General features: G+C 39.2%; 1 protein-coding gene across 1 annotated transcript in view; it reads right to left on the reverse strand.

The window, feature by feature from the left end:
- Nucleotides 1-2,950: 2,950 nt before the first annotated feature.
- Nucleotides 2,951-15,238, reverse strand: part of me1 (malic enzyme 1, NADP(+)-dependent, cytosolic) — an 85,088-nt gene continuing 72,800 nt past the window's right edge. The window contains exons 7-14 of the mRNA XM_062422175.1: nt 7,417-7,526; nt 6,672-6,769; nt 5,795-5,908; nt 5,049-5,154; nt 4,812-4,954; nt 4,529-4,702; nt 3,849-3,947; nt 2,951-3,660 (exon numbers count right to left, since the gene is read on the reverse strand). Of these exons, the coding sequence (XP_062278159.1) occupies nt 3,493-3,660; nt 3,849-3,947; nt 4,529-4,702; nt 4,812-4,954; nt 5,049-5,154; nt 5,795-5,908; nt 6,672-6,769; nt 7,417-7,526 (1,012 nt within the window). The 3' untranslated portion in view covers nt 2,951-3,492. The remainder of the gene's footprint in view (nt 3,661-3,848; nt 3,948-4,528; nt 4,703-4,811; nt 4,955-5,048; nt 5,155-5,794; nt 5,909-6,671; nt 6,770-7,416; nt 7,527-15,238) is intronic.

The raw sequence follows: 15,238 nt of genomic DNA on the forward strand, positions 1-15,238 counted from the left end.
CTATTCATTTTTACTGGTTGTATTCTACAATCAATACGTTTCTACTTTCCATGCACCCACCTTCAGCACAGATACACATTGTTATGAATGTGCATAAAATCCTTGAGGTGTAAAACTGTTGACAATTCAAGAAGCGGATGTTAGACAAAAGACACACTTTCAAAGCACTTCCAAATAATAAGGACTCCCTTTATTCATTGCAATTTGTTCTTATGTAGTGTATTTGCCGAGGCGTGTGGCTCTGTATGTGAAAATAAATTATACAGGTATACTAACAGTTGCTTCAAGGTTTTTCTAACAGTAAAAAAAACAATATGGGGCATTATTATTGATGGTTGTAATTGTTAATATAAAAAAGTCAGAATAAGCCAAAAAAAATGGCAACAAGAATAAAAACTCAACATATTACAAAGCTTTATGAATTCTCCTGAAGTACAAGTGGGACTTTAAAATTGTGCTAAAAATGACACATTATTAAGAATTAAATGTAGTTAAATAGCTCCCAGAGTCTTTTGTTTGTGTGATATTTGTTCCTGACATTAAGGTGGTATCTTAAGAGACTCATGTATAGCATATATGGGAAATATAATGTATACCATAATTACATTTGTTCCATTTAGCCTATTACAGATAATGATGTTCCACGTATAGAGTTCAGTTCTTGTCATCACCATTCACTGGCCCTGTCATACAAAATAGTAGCTTAAACAATTATATGAAATAATAGCTGGTGAAATGAGCCCAGAAAAAACGCAGTGATTCACATATTGGGATATTATTAGATTAGTAGTATCCATTATTTTGTGTCATTATATTGGTTCATTAGCAACGCAACTTTTCTTATAGGAAATGATAGAAGAAAATGTGTTGGAAAAGGGGGATGATGATGACAAATGTGTGCATTCAGTTCATTATTGTCACAAATGTTGCACTGGTGCCCTTTCAGGCCTTTTATGACCTCAATCTGTATATTAGAGCACCCTCTGCTGGTCGTCTGCTCTGAGGTTGCTCTTCTGCACAGACCTGCACATTTCAGTTTTACTATCAAATAAGAGGAGCATCAAGTAAGGGAGTCAAAGTGCACAGATGTTTGAAATATATTTACGGAAATAAGGAAGATATTGAGACCCTGTCAAAGACAATCATTTCTAATGTCTTGAAAATGAAAGGATTAAGTAGCAAATAAGGTATCATGAAAGCAAATCTAAACAAAAGGGACAAATTGTGGGTCCTGGGAGGGATGAAAGTGCTGCTGTCTGACCCGTGCTGTAGTTGTAGGATTCAAGCAGGACAAGCTGTGTTTAGGTTGGTGGTCAGGCAGATGGGAGAGGTTTTTTTTAGGCTTGTTAATGTCAGACAGGCAAAGGGGAGGATGGGTTAACAGACTCTCACAGGCGACATTCCCTTGGGGGCTTTACTGATTGGCATTGCTCACAAGGTCTCAGCAAGGTGCCATTTAATGTGAGTCTGTAAACAAGGTCAGAACGATGTCGAGTTACAGCTGCCAGTCACCCCAGCCTGTCTGTGACTAGCAAGGTGCCACGACGGGCTTCAGGGTGAGGACAGGAATCTAGGTAGAAGATGAGAATACAAAGTGCGGTAATGTCATCTACACTTTTTACCAAAATCCAGTATTAAAAAAAAAAAAAAGGAGCACACATTATTGGTGACATGTAAAACAAAAATCTGAGACATGATTTCAATTCAGCATGTCACCCTCTCCCCACAAATCCTTCCTGTGTCTCTTAGACTGTCCACTAAAGCAGTAATATCTATCTATATAAAACATGCTGTTAAATTCATACATGCATACACAACTTGAAATAAGATCAGTTACTGTCTACATGTTTTGTAATACAGATAATACCATTTACAGCTGATGGCTATAGCTAACTGATAACTGGATGGTGCTGACATTGAGACATATTGATCTTCATGTTCGAGCAATGGTTGCCCAGGGCTGTTTTTTTGGGCGATTTAAAAGGGTGCGTGAGGCGAGGGAAAGTGAGGGAAAACAAATGTTTCTCTCTCAGAGTCCCGCCTGGGGTGGGACGCTGAACGCTGAACTCTGACTGGTCCGGTTTCTTCTCTATTGATTTCAGACTGGGATGGGCAGCGGGCCCGCCGAGGCCTCTGGTACTGACTGTCTGGACAGTGATCGATTCATTAAATCATCCTCAGTCTAATAGACAGCACCAGACAGACGGAAAATATACTGTTGGAATGTACTTGATTCACCTGCTGCTTGTTTGTGTATGTATATTGCATGAAAATTAAAATTGTGTTATAGTTTATATTGATCAGATCTCACAAGTCTTGGTTTAAAGGCCCATTTTCTCTGTGCTTTTGTAACTGAGCCACCTTTAAATCATAATCTGATGACAGTTGGCATGTCAGTGACAGTTTGGTCACTACCAATTAAATGTGATGAACCACACCCAAACAGTACTGATGAAACTGATTATCTGCAAGTGTTAATACATTTTAACCTTGAATTGTTGCTTATTTGGTTTTATGTTGCAGAGAAATACTTCTTAGGAACTTTAAATTTTGAAATTTGGTGATAAAAATCAACTGTCTCAAAGTTTTAAAACACAAATGTGCACATGCAGAGTTTATGATAAGGTCACATAATAAGCAGTTTGTTAATTGGATTGCAATGACATATGTTGACCTTGTGAGGGAGCCAGAGTACCATTTGATACATTTCAGACAAAAGGCTTCTGGTTTGTTTTTCAACTCAGTGATATGAATTTTATCAAGGCAAATGATGTCACTTGGAAATTAAACATCTTCTCACACAGATGACAAAAAACAACTTAGATACCAAAAGTGTACATCGACCAGAGAAACATTTGCACAAGATAGACAAATATCTTTATCCAATATTCCAATACTTACTGCACCTTTTCTCTGTCAGTAGGTTACAAATAATCACACATGGAAAACATTAATCAAAAACATTTTTATTCCACAATGAGTTGTTAGATATTCTCTGACACAGTGATAAAGTTACTTCCTATTACAGTACAATCAAAAGTAACCTGTGAAGGATTTCCCCTATATATATATTATTGCAACATGTCATGTGATAACAGCCATTAGTGCAATATTTCAGAAAACTGCTATCTGTTTCACATCTCATTAACTTCCCTTTGGTCTGTTCTTTATATATTATGAAATATTGAATAACTTCATATAATGGAGTACATTCTATTCTTGCTATTATTTGGGGCAGAGGAGTAATTACGAGAAATAAAGCTCAATATGTCTTTCGTGAGGCCCACCAGAAGCACGAAACATCACTGGTGAACACTGTTGGCTCTTTTGCTTCCAGTAAAATGTGTTGTCATCATTCATTTCACAGTAATATATTAAAGAGAAAATTCTACACACATCCTCTTTCATATGTCAACATCACGTCTTGTGGTGATATTGGACGTCAGTAGTTATCTCGCCCCTTGAGGGGACGTTCTGTCTCTGTCAAGTGGATTAAAGTTTGCATGACTGGATCGTCATGCTGTCCTCTGGCCAGCGGTACGAGTCCACAGAAAACTCGTCGTAGTCAGTGCCGAAAGAGAGTGAGTGCACGTATGCCTGTTTGTCGGACGGTTCTGGTTGAAGTGTTGCCATGTTGTGCTCATAGGCATACTCAATGATCTGTAACGCACAGGTTTTGGACAATACCAATTTTTTTTTTTACAGCTTTTTTGGTGAAATATTTGCAAACCAATGGACTCAAATTGAAGTGATGGAGATAATCTAATGTTCAATTTGTGTGTGTGTGTGTGAGTGTGTGTGTGTGTGTGTGTGTGTGTGTGTGTGTGTGTGTGTGTGTGTGCTCTCACCCTGACTGCCAGTTTGAGAGAGACCTCCCTGATAGAGTTGAGAGGAGGATACAGTCTTCCCTCAGTGAGGTCCTTGTCTGTCACCAATTGAGCAAGAGCCTGTGGAACAGTATACACACAGCTCAGGTAACGATAGAGCAGAACATTCAATAACAGGCTTATATGTGCTGCACATGTCACATTACTCTCAGCTATATTTATGGAATGATGCAGTGAGGCTGGTGGTCTGAATGAGAGTTTCTTGTCACATTTTGGCTAAGAGCAATGAAGGGTTATAGGTGAAGCAAAATGGGGAAATGGGATTATGCAGGTTCAAATATGGTGGAGGAGATTATAACGTAACAAGCTTCAGGTATGAGCTCAGAGATCATCTTCACAGTGGCATTAATAATAGTAAAACCTCAGTTCGATGACACATTAAGAATATGTTCAGAAATGTAAACAGACAGTCAGTGATTGTGGCAACATGATGTAACATTAGTTTTAAACAGTGCTGAATTTATTTATATCTATTTATTGTTTTTATACCCGCTTACAAAGTAACAAGTCATCAATAATCTACCCTGAAAGCCTCAAGGCACACAAGCTTTTCATTAGAGAATTTGGCTGACAGCATTAGTGATCAATAACACAACTCATGTAGTGTTCGTGCATCTATGGTGTTAAAGCCAATGTGTTACCTCAGCTGCAGTAAGGAATATCTCTTCAGTAATACATCGGATGGTGCAAGCAGTGACACCAAGGCCCACACCAGGGAAGATATAGGCGTTGTTTCCCTGACCGGGGTAGAATGTCCTCCCATCGGGCAGCGTCACAGGGTCAAATGGACTGCCACTGGCAAAGATGCCCCTGCCCTGCAGCACAAGTGGTACAGTAATGTTTAAAAGTATTCTTCCATTTTTCAATAGAGATGAATGATCTCTATTCATATGATACAACAACACTTCTGAGTCTTCTGAGTACCTCTGTTAGTGTGTAACACTGCTCAGCAGTGCATTCGGCTTTGCTTGTTGGGTTGCTAAGAGCGAAGATGATTGGGCGTTCGTTGAAAGATGCCATGTCCATAATGATCTGCTCAGAGAAAGCTCCAGCAACAGCTGCCACACCTGAGACAGAAAGCCAACAATATGCAATATATTCCATTATTTACTTCCATACTTTACTTTTCAAACCGGATCTTATGAATGCTTGATGGTTTACCAATGATAGCTGTGGGTTTCAGTTTCCGAACCACATCCTCCAGTTTCTTCATCTCTGAGTGCTCATGAGCAAACCTCTCCTTCTCATGAGTCAGGTGGTCTCGACCCTAAGGATTTAGACAGAGCAGAGGAGGAAGAGGAGGACATTAAAGACCATGTGTGGAGACATCAGACACTGAAGAAATATGGGTGAGTTTAAGATGTAGAGTCCCTTTTTTGCGGACAATTACATTTAGCACCGACATTTCTTGTTCATACTAGCTCGTAGATCATCAAAGTGACATTGGAGGACTTAGAAAGAGGTGGAGGAGAGATAAGGAGAGTGAAGAGGAGGATTTAGGGATGAGAAAGACAGGCGATGCTTGAATAACATGGATAATGTGAACAAAGCTGAGCTATAGCAGATGCTAATGTTCACCCTCTGGAGAGCCTTTTGCAGTGATTCCAAGGAAGGACATCTGTCATATAAGTTAATGAACCATGGGAAAGTAGTTCTGAGGGCGAAAACGCTCAGGGAAATCCACCCTCAGATATTCCTAATCTAACTGATCTGCATGTCAGGACTTATTATTATGGTTACATGTTTTTCTATCAGCCTTATCTAGTTCCTGGAACTTTTTTTTGAAGATTCAATGACACAATGCAAATCCAACATTCTCAGATCACTGGTCAGATCACATTAGTGGTTTACTTGTGCATGTGAAAGTGTTTGTACATATGCGTGTTTGCTTTATTTCATTAAGGCACCTTGACAATGAGGCCCTTGGAATCAACCATCCAGATCCTTTTCATACAGTCCTCCTTGGCGAGTCCCTCCTTCTCCATGGCCATGGTGATCAGATCAGCGATCCCCATCGCTGCCTGGGAGAGAAGAGATAAGCTGTTCATGAGGAGTCTACACCAGCTTTGACAGCTTTAGCATGCCAGTTACAAGCACAAGTTTCAGAAGGGATGTGATCCTAAATTACAATATTTGAATGTTTTTATATATGTTTGCTAATCCACACATCTTGAATAATGACACTACAATAAATGTAATGTTATTATAAACTGAAATCATTCCACTGCACACAAATCAAATGTGGTAAAACTGACCATTAATGGTCTGAACGTCTTGTTTAAAGAGAGAGCATGTAGCTTTTGATAGAAGAACAAAACAGGCTCATAAAAAAACATAATATAAACACACCCTCACTCAGCTCAATACACTGAGGTGTTTCACTGCTTTAACCTTACTTGGTCTGGTATGACCAGTAGCTTAATGTTAGCAAACATTAGTTAACAAACTTAATATGGACCTGTTGGGTAACTAAAATAGCTGAGACAGTACACTGACTTAAACTATTGCTGCCAAACCGAATACACTGCACTTCACCGGGGGACATGTTGTTCCTGCTCTGGTTTTGCCTTAATGATGATGCCTTTTTGTGGCATTTTTTACCTTTATTATGTACAGTAGCTGTAATATAGAGCAGGAAATGAGGGGACAGGACATCGTGATTTAAAATCTTCATCCACCTTGTTGCCCCATTGATGTCATAAAAGCAACAGACTCAAGAGAGTTGCCATTATGCTACTTAGCTAAAGTTATATAGTCTTCCTTTTTTACGTGTGCTACACCTACCTCTCCTGCACCTTGGAACACTATAGTATGGTCGCACATTTTGCTCTTGGTGATGCGGAGGGCAGCCAGGAGTCCAGCTACAGCCACTGCAGCAGTACCTGAAGGAGATTATAGAGCAATATCAAATGACAATTTTCAGTAGCACAATTTGAGTTTTTCCTCTGTAAGTGTTACAGAGGGAACAGACCTAATTCTGTCCTGCATGAGGTAAGCGGTGCATTTGTGTACTTAGTGTAATTGTTGGAGCTGTGTCACTTACAGCCCTCTCTCCATACAATGTTTTATTATATAATTAACTATTAAACTTCAGACTGCTTTGTTTTTCAGCTTGGTAGTGTCAGCTCTAGCCAAGGTAGTGCTATTGAAAATGCACCGCACCCACTCCCTTACCTCCAATATGTTGTAATAGTACTCAGAATAGCAGTTGGAGTGTTGGGGTGAACTTCATTAACAGCCTAATAGCCAAACAAATAACCAACAACATCTGCTCTACTTATTCTCTTTGACTCATTAAAAGCAGCAGACAATTTAATGAGCCATCAGGAGAGAGCAGGAACGCTCTTCTAGTGGAAACTGTTCTCCTCCAAAAATATACAGAACCCAAAATATTAATATACAGCAGTATCTAGGACTTCAAACTTCATATATTAATCATTATTTTAAATAAATAAATATAAAATGTATACCAATCATGTGGTTTTATGAAAGGGAAATGAACCAGAGGATGTTCGTGTGTCTGAGTTACCTTGGATGTCATCATTGAAGGTGCAGTACTTATTGCGGTACTTGCTCAGCAGACGGAAAGCATTAATGTTTGCAAAGTCTTCAAACTGGATCAGACAGTCCATGCTGTACCTGTCAACAGAAGAATTGCATTTAATCTTTCTGAAGCAACAGACACCTTAAAAAGACTGGAAAGATAAAGGCGATAATAAGCCCAATTAACTTAAAAATGACATTAGATCAACTTTAGTGTACAAATTGACACACAAATGCAGACAAGAGCTTCTGCTTTCAGAGAACTTATTTGAGTCCTGAGGAGGGCGCTCTTCCACTGCACTATGCAGCACAGGATGAGAAATGAAGAGAGGTGAAGATGGCTTGTCTGTGTACATAATGTAGTTTCAAATGAAATAGAAAAACAAAACACTCTTTGGTTTGAAGTGAAAATTAAAGCCACAGACTGTTGCACACAGTTCTGTTTAATAGACATTTGACAAGCTGACACCTGTTCCCCAGCTTTATGACAGCACCTCACAATGCAGCGTCAGTGAGGGAGGTCAAACCCTAACAAAGAAGAAGAAACACAAAAACTCAAAATTTGAAGGAAAGAACACAGAGGCCACCCAGTCTCCCAGTAAACCAGCAGTGCTCAATTTTACAAGATGTTGCTAAGACCACCCATCACATCTAGTCAATACAACAACACAGGGGCCTGTGCCAATGCCCTTACAAAAACATCATACAACCAAAAATAAGCTTGGCGTTATGAGTCTGTAAATTAGATTTAGCAGCAACAAGGATGAATCCAGAGTTCCCATGGCTTTCAACAGATGGAACTTTTGTTCAGGAATTAATTGGATGTTTGCAGAGCGACTGCTTCTCTATCTCCAAGATTAGAGTGTGGTGTTCAGCAGCAGGAAAGGAAAGAATGATCTGGAGAAGGTGTGCAGGATGGCATTCTGTCTGAAAAGTTAATGACAAATAGATGCAAAAAAAATACTATATATCAAGCTAATGGATATTTTTTTTAATCATTGGCCATTGTATAGTACCAGCCAAAAGTTTGGTGCTGTACACTGCAAAGACTTGTCACTTATAGTCATTTTATAGTATTCAGTATTAAAATCCAATTTGAATCATTACTTTTCTTTACATAATTGGCAGTTTGCTAAGCCTCACCTCTCTCACTGTTACTGTTACTATGCGTGTCAAATTTGCATGCAGTTTACAATGGTAGATTTACCATTTCAAACTTCTTAGTAATTTTGGAAAAAATGGTTCATTGATTTCAAACAGATGTTGACAAAAGCAGTCCTCTCATTTCTAACCAGTGACTGAAGACTTTACCGGCTAAAATGAACTGTTTTTCACACCTGAGTAGTCTTCGTGACAGGTGCGTTGGTGAAGTAGCAATGTAGCCACATAGCTAGGTATATGATATACTATACCTGAGGTAGGTCTTTGACTGAAATGTGGTATATATTAAAGTGTCTTTATTGAGTAAGTGAAGACGCATGTGCATGTCCCTTCTTTTTAGTACCAGCTAAAATGATCAAAAACACTGGTTCCTGGCTGATTCCAATGAATAAGAGAATCACAAACATTCAATTGATATTCACATGATATCATGCTAGATGCATTTCCCAGGAAAAAAAAAAAAAGAAAGAGATCAGCATTTTCACTGGCTGATGATTCATGTGGAAGGCGTTTAAATGGAAAAACAGCTTTGTTCTTGTATTGCAGAACAGAGCTGGTTAGACCTAATGTTACAAGTATGATAAGAAATAATATCAGTCTTCTTGTTTTAATGTAATGTAGCCCTATTTGGCTGCATAGCTTACATACTTGGACAAGAAAGACAGAGGTCAGATTTCTTCATCGTTCGCAAGAGAACTTACAACTATTCTAAAGAGAAAAGGCTTTTAGGGGTCGACTAGTGTATTTGGCAAGCATAACACTAACTCGGGCACTGAGGTTAGCATGGATTGCTGGAGTGTAAACGTCTCCAAATCCAATAAAGATTGAGGCAAGGAGACAGACACACTGTTTAATCCATTCCTTACAATTTTGTTGTTTTGGTTTTGGAGGGGCTTAAAAAGACACTACCCATCAGACTCTTCATATTGTCTGGTACTACTGCCCCATTCATAGGACTTCAGCATGTAGAGAAACTTAAAGCTTACCTGCTATGCCTAGTTACTGTTGCTAAGATGTGATTGGATAATTTCTATTTGGGGGAAGGGTTTAGCGCATGGTTGACTGAAGAGATCAAACAACTTCAAGATATTCTATATAAAAAGGAAGATTTGTGTATAACTTGCATTAAAAGTAAGATTAAAGACTACATGTGCGATGACTGTGTGATGTTCCTTGGATGATGTGACACTACAGATACCAGATACTTAAGCAGTATTCATTTATGAAGTTTTTTTCTCAGCTACAAAAAAAGGGAGGAGGACAGGGTTTGCCGAAACCTGTATTAAAAACACCGGAGCTCATGTTGCAGTGAGTTACTGACAAAGGAAGTTAGGCTCAGTATACACAGCAAGCTGTCCCAAAAACCCCCAAACACCTGCAGCCCTGTCAGTTAACGGAACAACAGAGAGAGGTAAAATCCTTCCTCATAACATTTGTTTTTCTCTCGTTTTTTATTCTTTTCTTCAGTTCACTGTCATTTATGTGGAACTTACTCTTTCTCTACTTGTTCAGTCTTTATAAACCCCACCTCATTCCTCATAAGGAAAAGGATCTTTGATTGCACTGTTATTGTACAACTATCCAAAGTGGTTTCCCACTTGTTACAGTGGCTGCTGAACTGCTTAAATGTTCAGCTGCAGGACGATGAAGATGAGAGGAAGTGAGGAAAAGAAAAAAGAAAAGAAATGCAGGATGAAAAAAGTGACCTGAGTTCAGCTGTAATAAAACTTAATGTCCTGATGAGAGAGTGCCATCACTGGGTCAGTGTTTATCCTTCCTCTGCCACACTGCAAGACATTGATGTTGAATACAGAGACTGACAGCCTGGCTGACTTACTGCCAACACAGCAGTAGTGTTGAGGGGAGAAATGTGTTTTCTATCAAGCAGAGAGCAGTACGAAAGCACTGGGAGCCTGGGCGAAGAGGAGGAATAATGAGGCAAAGAAGGGAGCTATAAACTTTTCATTGTGTTGGGGCTTTAGGAGATGGAGACAGGCGAGGATAGATGTGGCCTTGCCCTATTGCCAGTACACAATCTCTGGTATGGTTTGGTGTTGCTTGCAACTGCAGAGGTCACACCAGTTCAGCAGGACTAACAACTCATGTCTAAAGTCCAAGGATGTGGATGTGGGAGTCCATGAGAGTACAAGAGTCATGCTCACACGCTGCAACTATTCTCATACAGTAAAGACAGGATTACAGAATGTGGATTGTCAGACACTGAATTCATAGTTTTTCTTTATAAAAAATGACAGATGAGAAAGATCAGAGACTTTCTACATGGCTCTGAGAATGACTGAGCTGTGAATACAAGCATATTTATGGGCATGCACTGACCATAAACTACAGAGTGACTATGTGTGGTTGTGGGGTTGCAAAAAGAAAGGAACATCTTCCCAATGCAGAAAGCTCTTTGGTCCTTGGTCTGAGCCAATAAAGATAGGGGAGTGTTTTTTACAGTGTGTGTGCGTGCATTGCCTAGAACAAAGCTAGTCTTGGAGGCCATTTGTGTTCATCGTCCATTATTCTGCCTGAAAGTCTATTGTCTTTCCTTGACGACCTTCTGAATGGAACGCCAAAATCCCACAAAGCACCTCTCTTTTTTGCCAGCTAGATAGAAAAAATACCCTGTACAAAGAAGCAGGATTTGCTTTTGTATCTAAGCTAAAGTATCAAGGGCAGTAACCTAAGCAAAACTGGGCACACCCAAAAGATGAAAAACAGACCTTATTCCTCACTGTGCTGTTAGAAATCCATTAATATCTGAACAGTGGAGGAGAAAGACAGGCTCAGAGAAAATGTGAATGAATGATTGGGAGAGTGATTCCACTTACATAAAATATACCATAGTTTGCAATTATCAAAATGAAAATACTGTTTTATTTTAGTGCATTTTATTTAATATCTTACTTGATACAGTAAAGGATCACAGTAGAATAGATAGATAGATTAAACTGGGGCTAATATTATGAGTACATATGCCACAGGGTGGATTGGTGGACTGTAAGTAAATTATTCATCCAAGTTTGTTTATTTATTACTATCACAAATGATATATTCTTAGAAGTTTATATTTAATGTCAATTTTAACTTCAAGTGCAAGTGCATTAATATTTCAGAGTATAAACCAAAGTTCAGGACTGGTTGGGACTCCACTGCCAAGACTTCAGACTTGTAACTGTAAAACAGTGATATTGTCCCACATTTCAGGGCTGTTATGGAAAAAGAAAAGAAACTCTCTAACCCTCCTGTCTAGATTTGGCAGTGAGATCACTTTCCGTCTCTTTGTCCAGTGCTTTGTCAACAGTAGTGTCTGTTCGGTGAGCTGCGAGACCAAAAGGGGCCTGGTGGGAAAGCACTCATATCTGTCACTGGGATGAGAGAACAGGGAAGAAATATTCTCCCGACACCTGCTTAAATATGTAAAACAGTGACAGTGAAAACTTTGATAGAGCCAGTCAGGTCTCCCAGTATAAGGGAACAAAATAAATGAGACAAAAATACATAATGATATTAGATTAGATTTCCTCTGAGACCACAGGGGGACTAAAGTTGTATCCTCTTGTAAAATGCAATCATTATATCCTTTCAGAGTTTTAAACAAGCTTGAAATTAATGAAAGAGGTCTGAGGTTGTGGAAAGCAGACTGTGAACTGGAGCAGGCATGGACTGTGGTATAGCTAATGACGTACACGATGGTATCGTCAGCATAAAACCGCACACTCTAATGCTCAGTTGGGAAATATTTATTTATACAATAAATAGCAGGATACCAAATGTTGACCCTTGTGGGACACCTTCATCAACCATCTGGACACTTAATTCAAAACCAGCAGCAACAACAGTCTGAACATTAATCCAGCTGTTAGTAGAATGATCAAGCAGCTCATTTAAATGCTTGTTAATTCATTTTCTGATAGTAAACCTATTTGTTTCGCAGTGGGAGGCATGGTGACATTCAGTGCAACATATAAATTGACATCATTGTTTCACTGCGACTCTACACAAAACCTCATATCTATAATACTGTTTCTCCTTGAGTTCTTCATTTGCATTTCATCACCTCCTCAGTATGAGCTCCACTTTCTCCCCTATGAACATATATCATCTTGTAGGCTAATGCAACACTCACTTCTTCTACAGCAACAGTTTCTACCATTGACTGTACATAAATATGGACGTCATGGCAGCCTCCCAAAAGTGAAACCAAAACAGCTCAATCTCCCCCTGGTGGCTGGCTGCAGTATAGGTCATAAATGCTGTCCTTTACATGTTAGCAGATTGGACATGAGCCAGAAAGGAGATATTCTGACTTCATTTTTGAACAGCAGTAGGAAGTGGAGTCCATATTCATATACAGTCAGTGGTTTCCACATAACTTTATTCATTACGTCAGATGATCTTATAACAGCAGGTGTTCCAATGGACTGATTTGCACACCTGAAAGTTCTGGAATAAGAAAACAACCAGACAGGCAGACAAAACACTAGTTGAACCTTTTCTGCCATGGTGCTGTTAAAACTATCTGAGCAACAAATTCAAAACAACACAGAGCTCCTTTGTGCTTAAAATTGTTATTTTGCTGTGATTTATGACTTGCCACAATAATATGGATAGTACAATGAAAGAAAAATACTTCAACTCATTGTTTCATGGAGCTGTACTTAACCATGTTTTTCTGTGATTGCTGCCAAACCAGTCCAATATATTGAGTGTAAATGCTTGTGACATTATTGTTAATGTTTGAAAGTATGAGAAAGATTGAGACGACAAGCGCTGTCCCATGTGGTGAATCACTCAGACATTTGGTATTATGTCTGGGCCAATCTGTAGGACGAGGGAGTTAACGAGTGACCCCGCTCCTTCAGGAAACGTAATCGCTTCATCTGAGACTTGATGAAATCTGAATATCTAGCTAATAAGAAGTAGGCGGATATCATATAGACTTCCAGCACTGAGGGGGAGACTAGACGCAGAGGAGAAGTGGAGTGTTGTGCTTTTAGTTGGAGAGCATTCATGAGGACCACAGCAAGCCAGGGAGGACCTCTGCAAAGAAGGTCACAGACAAGGGTCCTCTGTCCAAACACAGCTGTCGAGCCTGTGTGCACATACGTGTTTGTGTACACATACAGGCTGTCTGTTAACCACCATCCCCACAGGGCTGAGGCCTTAATAAATCCCTAGCTCCCTCTCGTTCTCCAGAGGGCCGGCATCTCTCAGCACACATTATTTCTCAAATCCCTGAGCTGTCATTAATGACAAAGACGCATTCTGCATTCTTTCTCCTTTCCTCTGTCGGTCTGTTCCTGACTCAGTGCCAAGAGTTCAACATAGTTGATGACATTCTTGTAGTTCTTGCATGGTACTCAAGATTTGTATGGGCGAATACCCTTTCTGTCAAATACTGTAAAACTATTTATAATATTAACAGTTGTGACATCTTGATTTAGAGTTTTGAAAGTGACTAAACTGTACTTCAACTACAACATAAAGCACATTTATGCTGCCAAAAACTATATTTTTGATGGACCCATCAACCTAAGGTCAACAAATACAATGCAGTATAATGGTAAGTATAATAATGCTGACAATGTTATCTAAGCACAAATGGCTGATAAACCACTAACAACTATTGTTCTTGTAGCCAGACCCTGATATTGCTTATTCTTCTGTGCCATAAAGCTCCACTGCCACATCACTGCACTGGATGACATGTTCCTTCATTACAATGAGCATGGTCACTGTTTATTTTGAGCCAGTGCCACATACATTACACCATCCTATTGCTGTAAATACCCAGCAAAGCATCAAATGTGTATTAATCTGCAGCTGACTATAGTGCTCCACAAATGCTCTACATCCTCTGTAGTGTACTATTTAGTGTTTGCGGAAACCTACAGTGCCAAGCTGTTATTACTCAGTCTTTTTTAACAATGAACATATGTACAGTATTTCTGATCAGTTTTTTCCACAATTATATATTCGGTAGAGGAAAATACACTTGGGGCTCAGTGGCACAGCCAGGGTAGGGGAGTCAGAAAGTAGAGAGAGGACAAACACCCTGTTGGTTTTCATTAAATTTGTTGACAATAAGAAAAAAACAGAATCATGTCTTATGTTTTAAAAAGGGATAGTTTGACATTTTGGGAAATACTTATATGCTTTCTTTGTGAGATTTAGATGAGATGACTGATGCAAGCAAGAAATAGTTCCAAAAATGTACCCCCTGTAAAACCACACATTTATTATTTGTACACTTAGTTTTTGTATGGATTAAACAAACTGGATATAACATGTTAATTTATTAGCTGTGGAGGAGCTGGAGGGCAAATGACGTCACATTTGGACTAAGCAAGACTATTTGTTTTCCCTGCTTCCAGTCTGTGTGCTAAGCTACGCTAACTGGCTGGTACTGGATGTTAACCATATTTTAACAGACAGTCATGAGAGTGGTAGTCTTCTCATCTAACTTTCTGCAAGAAAGGCATATACACATGCTTCACAAAATATGGAACTATTCCTTTAACATATATATTTTTGGCAACACTTAGCTGGAGATGAAAAGTTAGGCAAGTGTCACTGGAAAGTTATTGGTTTAAATTCCAGACCAGCTAGGAAAATTCTGCAACAAAAACTGGGAAAGTGCA

This window comes from Scomber scombrus, chromosome 7 (assembly GCF_963691925.1).
Source record: "Scomber scombrus chromosome 7, fScoSco1.1, whole genome shotgun sequence".
Lineage (NCBI taxonomy): Eukaryota > Metazoa > Chordata > Actinopteri > Scombriformes > Scombridae > Scomber > Scomber scombrus.